Source organism: Chaetodon auriga, chromosome 15, assembly GCF_051107435.1.
Source record: "Chaetodon auriga isolate fChaAug3 chromosome 15, fChaAug3.hap1, whole genome shotgun sequence".
Classification (NCBI taxonomy): Eukaryota; Metazoa; Chordata; class Actinopteri; order Chaetodontiformes; family Chaetodontidae; genus Chaetodon; species Chaetodon auriga.
Window position 1 is genome coordinate 19,008,306 of NC_135088.1, and position 20,000 is coordinate 19,028,305.

A 20,000-nucleotide genomic window follows, 5' to 3' on the forward strand; every position below is an offset into this window, starting at 1 on the left:
GCTGGATGCACTGTATGTATGTAGTTTTAGAAATGTGAGCTTGAAGTATAGATTTGTTACTAATATGCTGATTAAAAGTGATTACAAATGCATATGACTTGTAAAAAAAAAACAAAAAAAACACGGGGCCTTCCTTCCCCTCCTTCACACTGGTGCAGCTCTGCCTTCACACCGGCAGAGGGCAGTACCGGCTTTACTTTGGACAAAGCGCCTGTCACGTGACACCCTGCGGCGCGCTCCGATGTGCACCTGCAGAGAGCGACGGAGGAGGAGGAGGAGGAGTGGAGTTTGGATGCTTCGGTCGAGCTCGGCTGCCACTTCTCACTCGAATACCGCATAAGTTCTCCGACCAAGTTTCACAGAAGAAGTGGTGGAATAGCTGAAGCAGGAATGGAGCTCTCGGTCGCCCGGTTCAGCTGTGTGCTCTTGAGCCTCTTGGCAGGTAAGTTTTCGGACTCAAACCTCTGAGCGACTTAAATCCAAACGATTTTTCACTCAAATGGCAGCGCGTGCAGTCTCTGGACTGACCGTGCACAGCAACGACAGCCGCTGCCGTTAACATGGGAACTTGCCTTTTTACGATAAGTTCAAAATGCCGCTGACTTCAGGTTACGTTTTCATGGACGTTACCTAAAGTTAGTATGGTTAACATTTGATATGCTCAGTGGTTCACGAAAAGCACCTCCTAATGCAGCTGAAAGAAACTGGTCAACAGGGAGTAACTCCAAGCCAAGGTCAGTGTAGTTAGCTAGCACAGCAGAACCAGCGTCCGGCAAAAAAACAGCAAAAAAATTAAATGAGTCAGGTTACCTGGCAAGGCTTTACTGTTGACTAATGTTGGTATTTTCAGACTCGGCCAAGACAGAAAGGACGAGAAAGGTAGAGAAGGAGAAAAAGAAAGGTCAACAGATAGAAAATCAAAGTTTGCTAACCTTATTTCAGGCCTTTTTATAAAGATTTTATCTCACTCTCCCCAATAAAGTGACGGCGGTTTGTTTTAATATAGCTTCCACCGGGTCCAACATACTAGGTGGCTGCTTTTAATACTCCGAATGAACGCTTATTTAAACTTATATCTCAGTGGTTCCCTGTGTGAATTATATAGTAAATGATTTTTAGGGACGCTTCCCGATGCCAAACATCAGGGTATTTCCGCCAGAAGTCTTCGGTTTTTCGTGTGATGGTTAACACAATAGCTTGATCCGTTTTTAAACCTGTGGCTACAGGACTTCAAAGTGCTGCCTTCACTGTCTGCCATCTGCCTGCAGTGCTGACCCCCCTTCCTCTGTCCAAAATCCCAGGCTATCACGTTTATTTTAACCACATGTTTGTGTCTGTAGGCAGCTTTGTTTGTGTTGGTGTCATTTTTTTTAAACGTTTGATGAAAGTTTGGTTCCAGTGACCTCACCTGAGAGGGGGTTTGTTGATACTGTAGTTGGGTAGATAACATGTGGCCAGTGAAGCCTCTGATTCGAATAATTATTTTTAAACCTTCCAGGTTTGTGCTAATAGTCAATGATTAAAGGTGAGATTGAGATATTCTTCTTTTGGCTCTCCATAAAGGACAGTATGACGCCACTAGTTCTTTTTTTTTTTTTCTTAAAGGTTTTTCTTTCGCATTTGGCTGGTTTCATTTGGAGTATGGATGAGAACAGGACAGGTCAGAAATATGAAAGTTTTTGCTTTGATTTTCAAAACTGTGTTCTGATAGCGTGTCATCGGGCCAATAAATGTAGAAAGAATGCTAACTTTTGTTATTTGTTCATCGAAAGTATATGATAATGATACGTTACCCTTGTTGTTTTGTTAGCCTTAGAAAAAGCGTGATACAGTTGTGTGCTTATGGGTGTGGCAGTTTAGTGCCCTGGAATTCACACTGAAACTAGCCGATCACTCCTCCCACGCCAAACTATAATGTGAAACTTTTGCCACAGAATCATCTTTTGGATTCAACCACTGACATGCTGCGGCCGTCACTGAAATATTTTTTCTGAGGATTTGATGGGAAACCACAGAGCCGTGGCCAGTGACATTCCAGTATGTTGATTAGTGAGAAACCGCATGTAATGAAGAAGTGCTTTGTTTAGGCTCATCCAGCACATCTCTCCATGTAAAAGCCTTGCCATTGAATGTAATATAAGGTTTACATCGTTTTGCCTTCTTTTGTCTCATGATTCGCATTGTTGTGTCCACTAGTTTGGGCTCATTACCATCTTAATGGCATCATGGCCTCGTCATTAGGGCGCTGTTCCACTTCAGCAGACAAGAACAGTATCTGCCAGACTCATAGCATTCTTTTAACATGGCTTAGAAATACACAATAATGTGCTAACCTCTCTGAAATGGCAAAACAACAAGTGGGGTCTTTCTGCTCTATTTTCTTTGCTCTATTTGTCCACAAGGCACTGCATGGAATATAATATGTTGACCAAAGAAATACTACTGTAAGAGGGAGATCTGAAATTCTTGGAAGGATTGAGGATTTAGAATCTGTAAAAGTTCATACAGCCTTCACATTATTAAAAGAAATTAAATATGGTCATCTTTCACACAGTACAGTGTTTTTCCAAGTTATCATGAAATCATGCAAGATGTCATCATCGGATGAATAATCAAATATTTGCTTTGTGACACTCTTCCTGAAGGCAGTAGGTTAATGGTAAACTATGCAGGATTTGTGAGTTACTGCCAACAGTTTTCAGTGCTGTGCCATTTTTTTTTTTTTACCTTCCCCTTTGAGCTCTCTGTGGCCTGCTTTCAGTCTGGCACTTGGTCACTGCCTTTTCATAAAGCCCCGACCTCACCTGCGTGTTGTTGTTGGGAGGGGGCTACACTCCAACTGCCCAAAGGTTGCAAGCCAGAAAGTCCCAAACACAGCAAAATGGGAAGAAAATACTGGCAGATGGAAAGATCTCTCTGCAGATAAATACACACAATTCTAGTAGGTCCCAAGTGATGATTGAGAGGGTGAGTCCATACATTGTTTTTTAGGAAAATCCTGCGTAGTATACCTTTGACTCTTTGTGTGCGTAGTTTTTTAGCATTAAATATATAAGCAGTGAAAACAGTAAAAAAAAATATATATATATTGACTATTAATTTAGTCAAGATAACTAAATGTGTGCCTGTCCACTTCTTCGCTTTATTAACTGATGCCTCTTGATTTTCATTTGGCAGTCTGTACTCTATGCATGTTTGAGTCCTTACATTGGATCTGAAAGGTCATCTTCCCTGCTGCAGTGGTATTGGACCTGCTCTGGTGCTCTCTCAGATCTCCTCCACTCCTGGCTGTTTGAGTCAAGAGTGAAGCCGCTGACCCAGGACAAACAGAAACCTGATGAACCTATGAGCAGGCGCAGAAGGCAGTTACCTGATAAGCCTACAACCAAAGGCCCTGGCCATTAAGTGGTTGCTTGGTTACCTTTTGAAAACAGACACGCAGATCCAGGGAGTGTACTTGTTGTGTGTGTAGGTGTGTGTTCCAGTTTCTCTAGAAAGCTACCCTCCCCCCCCTTTTTTTTAAATGTATGCATGTCCTCTTTTACAGCAGAAAAAAATCTGTTGTTTTACAGAGTAGCTGTTGTAAATATATTAAATATATAGATTATCAGGACACAGTGGTGGTTTGATCAGCAACTCTCTTTAGAGGAGCAACTGTTGTCATTCCTACAGCTGTGTGTGTGTGTGTGTGTGTGTGTGTGTGTGTGTGTGTGTGTGTTGATGAGGCATTGGGACTGTAAAGAAATTGCTCCAACCACAGAGATGGGTGGAGGCATGTACAGCACAACCTGAGCCATTGTCATTGGCCTCATGCAGACAGTAATGACTTGAGGTCACATTCACTTGTCATGACCCAGCAGTCCAACACCACTACTTTCCTCTTGTTGGCTGAAACATGTTACAACCACAGCTTCACCTCCAGACAAGCAGCCACCCACTCTGCCTGGAGCCCCCTGTCCTTGGAAATGAAGCAGGAACATGTAGAATCGGATTACACTCCAGGGACACTGCTTTGTCCTCCACAATCTGATGATGGGGACAACCGAGCATGAATATTCACAGCCCCGGACGTTAATATTTTAGCATGCCAGCACAGTACAGGCCCCATGCCAACTCCTATTCACCTACATGGGAGTGTGAAACTCTGATCCTGCCTTTACCTCACCACATTACCTTTTCCCTCTTTTCCTCCTCCCTCCATTTCATATCTGAATTACTGAATGAACAAATTGCTGTCTGCAAGAGAATCAGTGAAAATGATTAATAGTGGTGCTTGCTTCTGTGTCCCGTTAATGGCTGTGCGGCCACTCAGTATTCAGAGCTCATTTCTTTTTTACAGGTAGGGGGTAAAACTGCCGTCTGGGCTGCTGCCAATGCATTCTTGGGGGAAGATATATTGACAAGATTATACTTGAATCCCTTGGTCATAAAGTCAATGTTACATTGACAGATATTTCAAGTTTGTTGTTTTCTAACTTCTATGACCCTTTGGCCACAGTATTGACCTACTGACAGCACCAAGCTCCCCAGAGACATGCAAATTATGTGCTATACAGCTCTGGAGCAGATTTGCCTTAATGACACAAATTATTGGTTGATCACTCCATAAAGGTCATGCCTTAGTGTGTATGTGAGACCTAGGGGACCATGATATATTGCTCAGCTTACATGCTTGGTCAGTTTGCTTGTTTTGTCCAATCAACCATCTAAAACCCAAATATATTCAATTTGCAATGATGTGAAAACAGAAAAGCAGCAGGTTTTCTCATCTGGAGAAGCTGAAATGTTTTCTTAAGTTACATAAATGATTACAAGTGATTTTGTTTTTGTAATTAAAATGTGCAGCAGAATTATGTAAATGAGAGCATATCATTGTATTGTCAGTTGATATGCACTAGTGTTGCATTGCCAGCCTGAGTTTTAGCTACAAAGTATTTTAGCAGTGCTTAGCAAGTGGCCATTAGAATCACCTGAAATTTTGCTCCTAATGAGCATACAGTCTGTTGGGGAAATAAACTGTTATTAGTTCTTGCAACCATCATTTCAGAAGGCAGCATTAAAATTCAGAACACTCTTTTGTGGATTCCTGATGATCCAGCAGTGTTGCTGCCCAGGATGAGCAGAACTGATGTTTTTTCTTACCAAACGTTGGATGTTTTGCCACTGATGCAGGTTAATTGGGAAACCGGGACGCAATTTTGTTGCCCTGATATAGGCAACATGATGACAGATGAAGTTAACCTTTTTAGCCCAATGCTAAAACTTTTTCTACATTTTTTAATGTAGAAAATCCCATTGGGATGTATTTAAATGTGTGGTTAGGAGTATATGTAGATTACGTTTTTGCTGAATGTCATAAAATTGTCAGTATTTGTTCCTTTTAACACCTTGGTGTTGTGGCACAGAATAATAATTGGAGCCTTTAGGAACTAAAGACCCTTTGCCTCATTTTGCTAATGCACTGTTTTAAGAACTTAAACAATAATTGAATCATTTAATTGTTAATCATTTTTACATGTCTGCAGTTCTGCCACTGACCCAGATCTCATTTAGTGGACTGTCAGATGCAGAGCAGATAGTATTAATACCTGCAATATCTTAATCACAACTGCTGAAATTCTCAAAGGACATGTTGAACAGGGAATTTACTGAGGCAGAGACATTTCCTCTGCTATCAATGTAACCTATCAGTTAAAACAAGGTCAGTGCAGTGCTGATTTTCTCCGCTCTCCTGAGTCCATCGGTCATCATCACTGTGTTGCACTGTTAGGGCGATAAACACCCCCAAAGCACATTCATCACTTAGCTACTTGATGCCCAGCTCTGCTGTGCCCACAACGCCCTCTGCTCCTAATGAGGAATAATGGCCTCTGTGACAAATAAGCTGTTCACTGCGATGATAATAAGGGTTCTCACATACCTCATATCTCAAATGAGCATCGCCAGAATACCATTTTCAGGAGATAAACGGCAAAGAGGCAGAGAACATGCTGCACACCAGGCAGTGAAGGAGCTCTGAAGGATTTTATTACAAACTTCTGTATAATTATTTGGAAAAAAAATCTACCAGAGCTCATTAAACTCTGAAAAATGAAGTACGTGCTATACTTCAGTACAGCTATTTTGTAAACGAGGCTTAGAACTACGATAAAAGAAATGTGTGTTTCTGATTTGACATTCATTTTTTCAAATGGGGGATGTCTCTTCCTGGATTTAATGTCACAGACTCTAGATGTTATAGCACACTAAAGAATGTGTTTTGCTTCTCGAACGAGGGGAATCGCCTATTTAAACTGATGTGTAGATTTACCAAATATTTCACAGCCAGTGTTCAGATCTCTAAAACATTACTCTACTTCTGGTTCTTACCCTTGCTTGAACTTGGGATGTTTTTTCGACACTTTATGACTGTGTATTCTGGTTGGTTTTGCATAATATTCTCACGGCATCTGAGCTAGCCATCTCACTGAGGATACACAGTGTGGCAGGCAGGTCCCCAGGGTGTTGCATCTGCAGGTGCTGGTCTGCAGTCTGTTCCTGCTTACCTGCTAGGAAGGTGTCAGCTCAACTCTACACATGTTTGAACCTCTGTTAGATTATCCTTTGTGCAATGTTAAAGAATTGGGCTTAGTAATAGGCTACAAAGGGGGGAAAAAATCTCTTTATCATGTAAAACAGGTCTGACAATTTATTCTGACAAGGAATCTTTTATTGCCAGTTCTGACTTCGAATGGCCACATCATTTTGGAGATAAGCATTGTATATTGTATTGTGCATGTCACATTATTATCAGCTAATGTCCAGGCATTGTCTTACACAGAGCTGAGTTGTGGGAAGATGATTGTATTTTGTCCTCCAGCAGTAAGCCCCCACTCTCTCCACTAAGAACATTAGCGTTAATTGTGTGTCTAATCTTGAAAAATATTATGGCTCAGAAAATAAGCTACAGAAGCAGAAGGTGGGGTGCATTTTGGGAGGAGGAGGGGGTAAAGCAGCTGTTGAAGGAGCCATTTTTAGCACCTCTATCTCATTGAAAAACATTACACATTGTCAAATGCGGGTATGGTGAAAAAGACAAATAACTGTTGTCTGTAGAAAGCCTGTCTTGATTCAGTCCCACTCGATTTTATTCCCCGTGGTGCTCATATTCAAGTCAGTCTTTGTCTGTCTTAGTCTGATGTTTAATCATCATGTAAAATTATATAGTTATGTTAATAACTCCTGTCCACAGAAAAAAGGGATTTATGCTTGTTGCCATGCACAAAATCCTGGTCTGAACAGTTTTTACAAGGGTGATGATTGCTTGTATTATAGATTTTAGAATTATATCAAAGCAGCTACGTGGTGAAATTTTATGATGCAGGCCGAATCTTGTTAGGAGCGTTAAGGGAGTATTGATACAAAGCGACACAAAATTAGACCCAGAAAATCCCATTTCTTGTCACATTTGTTGCTTCATAATCAAGCTGTTGCTAAACTGAAGCCAAAGACTGCCATGCAAATCCTTAGAATTTGGAATCTGCAAAGAGGGCAAATATTAAATGTAGGTTTTAATGTTAATCCAGTCAGACTGCAACTGTGTATCTGTTACAACATCTGTCCATTGTTTTCATGGCATCATGTGAACCTCACCATTTCACTGATGTGAATACTTTTCCATGTGGGTTTATTTTAAGATGCAATGCTATAGTTCGCAGGTGTAGGAAGATATGTACAAAGGAAAGCTGCTGTATGTGTGAGCTGTAGCATTTCTGCAAAATGTCCATAATCTCCTTTGGAAATATGAATGCAAGGAAACACTTTGTTTCATGAACAGGCATTACGTGAGATTAGATGAGATGAAACCTTTCCCCATGGACAAATCAGGACATTTCAGTGACAGAGAATAGAAAAATATATCCCTCCAATCTTGGGGTAACTTGAAAATGTGAAAACGGTAAAAATGAACATTTGGATGAGAACATTTCTACATATTCATCATACCCACGTGCTCTATACCCACATACTCATCACTGCTTCTAAAATACTCATACTTAAATAGTCCTTGGTTCATAATAAGGGGTAATGTAGCGTTCTCATTTTCAGACTACTGAATCAGCCAAACCATTTCATCAGCCAGTCTGTTATGTTTGTGTTAAGGCACGTTAGGAGAAAGTCCAAGAGTGGACTCGAATGTCTATTGTTGTATGAATGAAGTCTTCAGTACTTTCAGATGACTTCCATTTACTTACTATGATTTTACAACCAGCTGTCCAAAATGAGTGTGGCTGTCTGCCATCTCCCTCTCATTCATTAACATTCATTAAATTGGTCTTTTCCCCGTCCTCCTATCTCTGACGTTATTATTCCTGGGTCGGTGTTGGATCTATAGGTGTGATGACTAGGACATCTGCTACGGTTGGGTATAGAAAAGGCTCAGCGCCTGAACCACAGCAAGGTCAGCAAGCCACAACAGACATTTAATTACTGTAGTGCATCTCGCCGCCATGTGAGGACATCGGCAGCTGGCCCAGTCGCCCTCCAAAGAGATGAGATTGAACTGAAAATAGCTCTGTGACTGGCTGGTTTATGATGGTCAGAATGCACATTACTGCACAACCTTAATCACAAGTGCTGCTGTTTTAATAAGCAGGCACACAGGGGCAACCAGGCTGCAGTTGTTGCTGGTAAGTTCCTGAGGAACCAGCTGTTAAGTGTCTTAATGGACCCCATGTATAATTTATGGGCGCACACAGAGCTGCGAAGCTGGCTGACTGGCTTTCTCTGAGTGGCCAGTAATTGGAAGGAAAAGAGTAAAACCCCCCACGCCATTTCCACAGCACCCACTCTTTTCAAAAGGTGTAGGGGAACATCAGCTCTGCATTTAATCCCCCTGTGACAGGACATCTATCTGATGAGAGTAAGGGGATGATTTATCAGCGACAGCTAGAACTGTAACACAACTCTCCAGCTGGAGTTGTAGATTAATGACCTGCGCAGACATAAAAATAGCCTGTGACTGCCTACAATGTTACCCGGCATCTTATCAACGAAAAAGTCTTATTAATCAGCCATTAATGTGTTGGGTAGTGCCGTAACATCTCGAGAGCTTAGAAGACCTTGTCAAAAAATACGTGAGATTAGTTTAGACATGAAAATTCCCAGATAATCCTTCTGCTGTAAGATAAAGTGTGGGAAAATTTGCTGGCTACCCTTGACCTGGATCTGAGTGAACAGATATTAATGCAAGATCCTGTGGGATGTGTTTATTAAGTTGGACAAGAAATGTTGATCTGCTGTTGTTACAACCCCAAAACATTGGTCGTCTTTGCCAGCCCAGTGTCATGCAGTGTTTCCTCCATCAGGATTCAACATTTGTTAACCCCATAACATGAAATCTGTTCTTTATATGTTCGTTCACAAGCTACACCACGTAAAGGTGAACAGTCATCATTGTGCTGCGTCTCAGTCACATTCACTGAGATTATGGACTTGTCAGCCTGATCCAGCAGTGTTTGGCAGCATGTCTAGACTACTCAGGGGTCAGACCTTTTTAGATGTCAGTAAAGCCATCAGGGAGTTGGCTTATATGGCAGGTTTCAGGCAAAGTCGCTCTACTAGATCCACTGAACACTCAACAACCAGACATCCTTGCAGAATCTTTTGCAAAGAGTAAAAGAGAAGTCTGTATAGGAATACATTAAAAAATAAGATAAAATAGTAGAAGAATACTAATAAAAAGGTTTGTAATAATGGAGCTTTAGAACAATAAGGTTCTCAGTCTGGATTTAAAAGTTGTTAACTTTCAGCTGACAACAAAGACTAAGACCTGGTTCAGACTGCACAATTTTTATGCCTTTGACGATGGTCACTGTGTCAGATCCAACGGTCACAGTTCAGCAAACTCTTGCTGTGTTTTGGTCAAGTGACTGGCAAAACTACACGTATGACCCCGCTCGATCACGGCACGTCTTACCTCACGATCACGCCCGTATTCCTATACCATCAGGGAGGCGGGTGAAGTAACTGTCAATCAAACAGACGGAAGCATTTTGTGCGATGCTGGTGGTCTTGTGTACTAATAATATCAATAAAACATAGGTTACATGAAAGAGGTTAGATGAAAACGTGTTTAATGTTGATAAATCTGATTCCAGACTATCAAAGCAAAAATCGAATGGTTTAGTGTTTGTTTTTAGGAATACAAATAATGTTAATAACCTAATAACCCTTATTATGGTACTCATAGGTTAACAAAACTTCAAACTTTTCACCATAGAAACATCAAGCTGCTGCTACAACACACATTAAGCTAGTTTAGCTATTTGTAAGCTAGTGAAGACCAAATGTAACTTTGCTCTCAAGATTGTATTTCTAATACAGGATCTGTGGTGTTATTTAAGACCATTCTGGCCCATGGCCTATCACTGCTAACCAAATGTAAACTGAGGCGATGGCAGCATCACCTCCCAAACGCTCTGTTTTACATGTACACACAGATACACAGAAAATGGAGTTTTTAAAAATCGAAGGCATATTAAAACGCTGTTTACACGTGAAGGAGAGGCCCAAACACAGGAAATGTTTGTGTTACAAAATGCAGCGATGCAGCATGTAATTGCAGCTCAGTTTCATTTAATTAATGTCAGCCTGACTGTTTACTGTTCGCTCTCTTTACACCTTCGCAGAGCTGTAGTACGAGCTCCACGCGCACTGTTACCATAGTAACCGTGACTGTCACCAAATCAACCAGGGTTACAGGATTGCTGACTTGAATGTGCTCCCTTATTTAACTGTAACTAAGAGAGAATCTTACGGCATATTAGATATTGTAATGCGACCATTATTGACAGAAAACTTTTGGTAATTTATTTCTTGTTGCAGCCTTCAGTAAAAACTGAGCCAGACCAGAAATATGTTGTATATGCATTTGCTTTTAACTTGTCGGGCTTCTCATTGCATTCCTGGTATCAGCTTTACTCTGCAGTGTATTACAAAATAGGACAGCTGCTGCTCTTTGATTCAGAGGCAATTTCATGCTCTGGAGTCCAATTTAATGTGCGAGTAACATATATGTGGATGCGCACTGTGCTTAGTGTTTTCTAAAGGAGTTTGTGTCCAGTTATCAGCTCTCTAAGTTTTTTTGTTTTTTTTTTTTTTTTTTAGCTGATGCTTTGGTTAAGATGGATCTAATTAGCCTAGGAAGACTATCAGGGTCAAAATAACAAACTGTTCACTCGCTGCAGCTCGCAACACAGCTCGCGTCTTGAATCCCCTTTGAAACTGACCTCCGCTTTTTAATGGGCTTACTGCATTTCTTTGTACTATCCAGACTCTGCTCTTCGTCATGAGTCTGACAAGCCTCATCTCATTGCACAGCTGAAGTACACAACATGGAGAATAAATACCGCCATACTATGTCATATCAAAAATTCTTAGGATTGCTTCTTTGTGCACGGATATCTAAACCAGCGCAGTGCGGTTATTTTTAACATTCCCAATCGCATCTTGTCATTTAACGTGGTATGTAGACTAGAGTGGTTGTTATGAGCTCTCTCCTCATGTCTAGGCTGAGAGTGCGAGCTGGAGGCATGAATAAACCCAGTGGTCTTGGTTAAGTTGTAACAACAACTGACAGTCTTCGCCTGCAGCTTCCTACAGGGCTCAACACTCAGGTGCATTTACTACACCTGCCTTCAAGAACCTCAGCGTGAAAAAGAGAATCCAGCCTTGAAACATCAGGCCTGTTTCTCTGCCTGTGCAAAGAGAAAAAGAGAGGAAAGAGAAGGATTATCCGTCTTGTTATCTTTTAACAGCAGTCTTATCTTGATGTCCTGCTGTAGTGTCTCCCCCACACAGAGGACAGGAAGGGACTGTCTGTGTTGTTACACTTTCACAAAGACCTCTTTCTCCCTGGTCGGGAGTGCTTTGGACAGGATGAGAGGGTTTAGCGAGAAAGGATGTTATAAATGCATTTGAAAAGGAATTGATGTTTTAGCAGTTATTACAAAGTACTTTTTCAGTGCACCATGTTTGAGTCCTGAGTCCTCGGGAGCTTTCAGCAGCAATCAGATATTTTTTGACGAAGTAGGCTGCGCTCGTTCTTTAGCTTCTGACAGCACACTCTGTACGTAAAACACGCATAGGTCTGTGTATTTTCTACCAATGTCCAAAAGACCACCATCATGCATTGTCCTTCAGGCAGGGGACCTAATTTTAGACCAGAACCTAGAGGAAACAGCGTGAGCAAGGCAGACTCATTGACTGCCTCCCAGCCAATCTAGCTGACAGCCATACATGCCTCTGCACAGCATGGAAAATGGGTTACTGTGTAGATGTACCATAGGCAGAGGTAATATCTAAATATGGAGGAGTTACTGTGCATATATACCAAAGGCAGAGGTAATTTCAAAACCGTCTGTAACCGAAGTAACACTTTATAGCAGTTTTTAGTCGGGGTAGGGAACAAATAGATTCCAATAAATGTAGTGATCTTTTTTGATTTTTTTTTTTCTTTTGGTACAATTTCAGAATCTGTTCTTTGATTAATGAACATACATACATAGATAATATGAAGTTTGGCAGTTTAAAGTGTCACATTTGCACTGTGTGCAGTTTTCAGCTGCTCGATTCATTTCACACGAACATCTTTATTTGTTGCTTATGGCACTAGCTTGATGGGCAGGTGATTGCAGCAGTTTACTTGAAAGAGTATTTTATTTATCCTTTTATCTGCTGAAATAAAGCTCAGACTGACGTGTGATGCACATTGTTTTTGAGATATGGCTCATAATTAACAGTCTCGGGAAGTGTATGCTTCACCTTTTCCCCATGTATTAAGTTATAATGTCCAATTGCAATACTTGTAGATTCGCAGCACTTAAGAATCACGATACATACTGAAATAAGTTACTGTTTTTATTGTTTTTGTCATCTTCCTAAGATAATGTAGATTTTGAATAATTAGTTTTATAATGAAGCCTTTTCCAGCACTGGTCAGACTTAGACTTTTCAGGTATTCTCCACTCTGTCGAAAGAAACAAGGGAGGAACCCAGGAATTCATTGGGAGGCAATCGTATTTGATTGTTGGTATTTCATACTCGCCTCTGAACTGTCTGCACTCTGGCCTTCAACCTTAATCCTTGCGGTGCTTTGGCGTTGAGCCATACGAGTCTTCACCTCTCCATAGGTGTTTACGTAACCTACGTTTTGTGTATATGTGACTTGATTTACCACTTAAGCACTTTTTTCAAAGTTAAATGAAAACAAGTCCTCAGTTGACTAAACCAACATGCCTGAGTAGTGTCAGTAATTTGTTTCAGATGGTATGAGTGAGTAGTTGTTATTGCTGAGAAAGGCAAATCTGACTAAACTTGCCCTGTCCATTCTCATGGCCCCTGTATATTTAAGTGAGCATGGTGCCGTGAAACATTCAGCCCACCTTAGACTGAGCACATAAAATTGCTGAGCTCTGGAAATTCCAGAAATGTGAAATAGTTTCACCTCCTGGAGTTTCTGAGTTCATGAAATTCCATCACTAATGACGTTTAAAACCAGGCCTGTTAGGAGCTCCAGAAAGGCCCTCTAATCCCCCGTTTTGCCCTGTGCTTCAGCGGGAATGTTCTAGTGTGATAGTAATGCTCTGTTGCTTTAAGATGACTTCTTGTGTGTTCACCTCTCTGACATAATTAAGCCCAGCTGTGCGAAACCTTTGCTTCAGTATACTCACATTGTGCTCGTCTTCTGCATTGCAAGTGAGTATGCAAGTTTGTATATTCTCTAAAACCTGTGTCGTCTGTATCAATTGTCAAGCATATCTGTCCCACAGTTGAAACCCCTCTGAGAGTCCATCAACGGTGTGAATGAAGTAGCTGCACTCTGTTGCACTTGTGTGTCAGTGTTTGATCAGCGATGCTGCCTCCTGATCACAGTTGGCATTGTGCCCTGGGGCCCGGACAAAGGCTGGGGCTGGGGCGCCGACAGGGGCCTGGACTGTATCAGACACTTCATTTGTTTTGGGGGATGGGGGGATAGGATAGGCAGCAGCATGGCTCCCTCCCCCTCAGTGCAGAGAAACTCCTGTGTCAGGAGAGAGAGAGTGAAAGACACCCTACATGACTACACCCCACTGAGACATTTAGCTTTCATTTTTGGTTTTGATTCATGGACAACTGCTGAAAGCTGACATGACCAATACATCCATTTTGATAAATATGATTTCTTTCAGTGGCCTCACCCAATTTTCATTTGTTTGTATTTCATCAAAAATATATTTTAAATAGCTGCATATATTTATCATAAAGATGCCTCACCTTCTGGAGGTCACTCCATCAATCTGTGACCTTTTAATGTCTTTCTGCCAGACCTTTAATTGCGTCCTCGTGACCATGCTATAACTAGATACAAATTTTGAAAATGCCACTGCACTAAATGCACCATTCTGGCTTCCATTTCCCAACCCAACCTTGTCAGAAATGCATTTCATCACATCAGCAACATGTGATTACAGCATGTCTCTGATCCTCTGTCCAGATTATGCAAATCCATTTGTTTTGTGGGCAGTGTGCACATATTCTGGCAAGTCATCTCGAGTAAAAGCAGGTCTGACGTGTGCACAGAAAGTCAGGTTCAAGTCTAATACTTAATGGACCAGTGTGCAGGATTTAGGGGGATCTATTGGCAGATGACATCGCTGTTTTTGTTACATAAGAATGAGTCTTTTATATATCTACAGAAGGAGCAGGTTCTAGGGTAGCCCAGAATGTACAAACCAAACACTGGCTCTAGAGAGCGCCTTTCATTTCTGCATAGAGGACTACTCTGCTCCTTCAGCACCTTCTGATGAATGTCAGGTCTGTGCTGCCAAAAGTTGAAGATTGGTTAATGGGTGGATGTCATGATGATAGTGGTCGAAACTGGTCGGTTCAACCTTTGGATTTTGATACAAGAATACAAAGAAATAGATTTTGTTTTTGTAATTTTTTGGGAATATGTTTTTAATAAGAAGCACATTATGACAGTGGATGTGATCTAAAAGAAATACTTTATTTCATCTAGACTTAAAGCTTCTGAAGATGTAATCTAATGTTGATGGCAGATGAAGCAATGAAGATAACGTCTTTGGTGAGCCAACAAATACCTGACTGCAGGCTCACCCTTGTGTTTTTACTTAGGCATACACTTTTCCCTTAAATGCTGCTGATGATTGATTTAAAACCTCTACCTGACCCAGCACTCCTCCTCTGCCTGCAAAGAGAATTGAGTGTTGTTATATATGTGCGTTTTAGAGGCATATTTCTATTTTACACCATCAAGTAATGCAAACTGCTTTCACGTGTTCGCTAATTGCTTGCAGGGAACATTTTTTCCCCTTGCAAAGTCAGGAGGACATAATTTTGTAATTACTCCTCTGGCATCTCTGACTGAAGAAAACACTCCAGCTGTTTCATGTTTGTATATCCTCTGTGTCACAACTACATCTCCACACGGGCATTTTAATAAACAAGGCACACCAGTGTGTAGGAACCACCTCATATTCAGCACCTTCATGTCTCTCTGCCTCTTGACTTTTAATTTCCTCCTCACATGACTATATTGGCACATTTGTTATCATTTCCCATGAGGGTGTTATCAGCGGGCTATCTGTGTGCTGCTCCTTGGACTGGCGTCTTGCCTATCAGCTTTACGCCACAGCCAGCCAGATTTTGTCACCATCTCACTATGTCCCTGGGCTTCAACAAATCCTGAAGGACACAGGCCTGTGTGTGTGTTTTTACAGGTCTCAGAGACACTGGGGGTTCTTATCTGACTCTTGAGGGTTCTTTAGATAGATGTGCCTCCTTTCCCAGAGTGGGGGATTGAGGGAGGAAGGGATGCAGGGTTGGTCTGAGTTGCTTTTAATGGTTCGTGTCTAGCTTTAGAACAATTTGTTGTGGCGGAGAGGTTAGACAAGCAGCAGCCACTTAAATCTACTGTCCTACACCTTGTCAAATGCTAATGCATTCTATAAATAAGAAGTACAAATCCCAAGGCCATGACTTGAGAGTCCCTATGATGAAGACCTTTTTGATTAACCGACCATTAAGGCGCAAGCCAGTGTGAATTTGTCTTTCCTATCCCCTTTCCCCGCTTCCTCCTTCCTTTCTGTAGTTCTTTTATTCCTTCAATGGTTCAGAGGCATCAGTTTTTACCAACCTGATAGGGGGTTTACAAATTTAATTTAAATGTATGTGAAATATGATAGAATTTCACCCTTTAATTAAACAATTAATGCCTCTCAGCAGCTGCAGGGAGGCATTAATTGTTTTCGTATGAAATAAACAGGATTATTGGCATACCCAGGCTTTCATAAATCAAGTAATTAAATCAGAAATATTGTCACTGTCACTGGTGATACACAAGGATACATGCAGCAAATGGTTGCTGTGGACATTCACAGTAATGGCATTAACCACATCCCCCATAGGCTCATCTAAAAGCTGTCAAATGCTCAGGCAGTCGAGTAAAGTGCTTGTCATCCGTCACCCCTTCATCATTTAATGTTCAATTATGTCAAAACAGCCTTTAGGTCATCGGCACTGAGAATTGATGGCAGCTCTGTGTGGCAAGTGGAGCTTTCAGGCTGCATTACAGCACAATCAGTATGGTTCAACAGTCCCAGCCCTTCGCAACACTAAATAAACCACGGCCAGGCTCGCTCTCGGGGCACCCACATGGCTTCAAATTGAATAGTTCCAGTGGGGGCACTGGGGCGAGCATTCAGAGCCTTCTTTTTGAGCAGCAACCAAGTTATGAAGTTATCCTCTGCTGTGCCCGAAATAATTGATGTTCTTCGGCATGGTCACAGGGGATTGGCTCGACTGTTTATGAAGGGGAGAGTGTCTGTGCTGTTTAATTTGGTCCTTTCAGAGCCCCCAGACTGCAATTTTACCATAATGAATCACTAATGTTCATCCCACCATCATTGCACATCGAGGGAATTGTGCCACACTCTTCAAAAGCTCTGTCACGGTTGTTTTTTGTTTGTTTGTCCTTATGACTGAGCTGCTTTCTTTTCGCTCGACAATAACACTTTCAAGATTGTTTTCTGTGGCTGACATACTTAATCAATAGTTTCACTGCACTTGGGTTTACGTCAGACAAAAGACAACTATAGTTGCATTGAGGATACACAAATCTTAAGGTAAAAGTAAATCCCAGTGAAACCTCAATGACCTCTTTCACCTAGCCAAGCTTTTTCTTGTTGCTGTTGTTACGTTGTGAGCCTGAAATAGCTACTGTCTATCTCCCCATGGTAAGACTTAGCTTTTCAGACTTTACTCCCAAGGATGCTCATTAAGGTCAGAAGGTAGAGAAAGAGGCTTATGAACCACTGTCGCCCCTGCAAGGGTTCTGAGGGTCTTTAGCTTGGCGAGCACAAAGGTCAGAAGAGGTTAGCTTGTCAGACTGTCTCCTGGTTTCAGGGCTTATTGCTGTCTGTGGAAGCTACTCCTTACACCAGACAGCTTAACCTCATGTTTCCCTGGAAGACCTCTGACAAAAACCTTCTGTGTAAATGGTATCCATGCTGAGAAATCTATGTACATATCACTGAGAAATTAATCTCTGCTGGCTGTAGACGAGAGCTACGGTAGACCAATGAATCGTCCAAGCCCATATTTGCTAATTGCAGATATGTTTGTATCGGTGTGTGCAAAAAGTTGCCAGTGCTTGATTTTATTTTGATTGGCTCCTCATTTCAGTCAGCATAATAACTTCTCGGGAAACTGTGCCTGTGTTTGCAGTGTTCCACTTTAATGAAACCACGTGGATGTTTATAAAGACGCCTCACCGCGACAGGTTCGAGCTGGACTTTGTCGACTTCCACAAATGCTTTTGTAAATGGTGAAGTAACGTTAACTTCCCTTTTCATAACTCTCCCTTCTGTCTCCACCTACTTAACCTCTCTCTCATGCCATCTCTGAAGCACCACGGTAACCTTCTCTAAGGGATTGGTTGCCAGGAGACAGGATTCGCTCCCCATTGTATGCCGACAAAGGTGGAGGGGGGTGGGTGGTAGGGTTACAATCAGCAGGAGTGGAGAGAATGGAGGCCTCGGGGACTGGCACTCCACAATCATGGGTGTGTTAGAGAGGAGGAGGATAGGCAGGGAGGGATGGGTGAGTGAATGGCACTGGGGGTATTGGGTGGAGTGCGCTGACACCCTAAATTCCTCTTGTTCATTCCCAGTCTCCCAGTAACCACACTGGGATGTGCTGTGTCAGACAGCACGGTGGAGACTGAAGAGAAAGAGACGCTCATAGAGACACCGGCAGCCATGGATAGTTATTAAGACAGACTTAAATTAGCCAGCGTGCCCTCCCCCACAGCTCGCCTCCCCTACTACACTGACGCACACGCACGCACACAGCAGGACACACATTCTTACTACAACAGCAGACACCGAGCTCAAGGAAATTGTGTGCGTCTGGTGTACATGCATGGCTGCATTTAACAACAGTCTATTTTTCATAGTTTTCCTTGGTCTGTGATGATGGTTTCTGTTATCAGCCGATTATATTACCTTTGAGGAAGAAGGTCAGTTTACTTTAGCTCTGGTGCCATTTCTCTAAATAAAGACTGACGGTCACCTCATATAAGCCAATGATTATATGGAACACTCTCAGAGACTTTGAGCTCAGTAGGATCATTTCTGCTCTGTCACGTGCACACACTGTATGCACGGTGTGTTGATGGGTGTTACTGTAGTTACTGATTAACACAGTGAGCTGCCTTTTTGAGCACACTAACAGGGTTATTTGTGTTTATCCACTCCGAGCAGCTCGTGGTAGGGATGTGTTTTTTTCCAGCCAGTTATGTTGAAATCCTCCATCAATCATGGGTTTTTTTTTTCTAAACAACAGTCATCTAAAGTGCCATATCCCTACTTAGTCTTTAATTAGTTATGATAATTTGTGATCTTAAAGGCCATGAAAAACTATTTCTCAATCATCATTTTACTGTGAGTAATGGGGTTCTACATAAACACACAATTTCCTGCCAAAGTTCAAACAGTTTGCATTATTTTATTAGATATCCTGTATTTTTTGTCGTCTCTTTGTTCTCCTCACCGATTTAAAGTGGGTGGGACTCAGCTGGAAAAAAGTGATGTCATGTACTGTCATTAGGAATACTGAATCAACTCTGATGACAGTTTTGCGGTTGTTTGCTCATGTGACCATACCACTGTCAGTCAAATCTGATCAAACCACACCAACAGAATCCTGATGAAGCAGACAAGCCAAGTTTTAATGTTTTAAAGTCTTTATGATTAATACATAAGGATGTTGTTTGGAAACTTAAATGTCTGCAGTTCGCACTTAGTAATACATGTTCAATGTTGCAAACACGCTAAAGATTTAAGCCACGTTTTCAGGGGCTTTCAGTCAAAATAGCTTGAAGGTTTTGCATGAATCAATCATGCAAGTTTACAATTTCAAGTCATTTCTCTCTGATTGGTACACAGAAATATGTGACATCAACTTTTTCAAACTGAGCCCCGCCCACTTCAAACCAGTGAGAAAAGCAAGGACAAAAACACAAATACAGAAATCTCTCTCGAGACATGACGATTCACAAAAAAGTTTTTTAAAATTATTTTCATGGCCTTTAATGTTGCTTTTAATGCAGATTTACTGACTTGAAAGAAATCAACCAAATGATCTCTTTATACTTGTAATAGCTGCATGAAACAGGTTTAAAGATGATGACTGTGATCAACCAAACAAAATCTCTACCTTCTCTTCAACTAGTCAGTTGGTCGAAGGGGGAAAAAAATCTGCTCATCATCTCTAGATTAACTAAATACATGCTATTTTGGCTCTGACACAGCCACCTCTCTTTCACTCTTGCGCTGCAACCCTGAACTTATCTAGATCTTACCCAGAGGAGTTGTACGTGACAACGCAAATGTCAGAATGACATGGGGTGTTAATTGGGTGTTGAAAAATGCTGATATTTCGGCCTTATTTTCAGAAGTTTG

The 20,000-nt window shown here is 41.6% G+C and overlaps 1 protein-coding gene across 1 annotated transcript in view; it reads left to right on the plus strand.

Annotated features, from left to right (window-relative positions):
• The first annotated feature begins 259 nt into the window (after positions 1-259).
• cxadr (CXADR Ig-like cell adhesion molecule) overlaps positions 260-20,000 on the plus strand; it is a 37,736-nt gene continuing 17,995 nt past the window's right edge. The window contains exon 1 of the mRNA XM_076751267.1: positions 260-442. Within this exon, the coding sequence (XP_076607382.1) occupies positions 391-442 (52 nt within the window). The 5' untranslated portion in view covers positions 260-390. The remainder of the gene's footprint in view (positions 443-20,000) is intronic.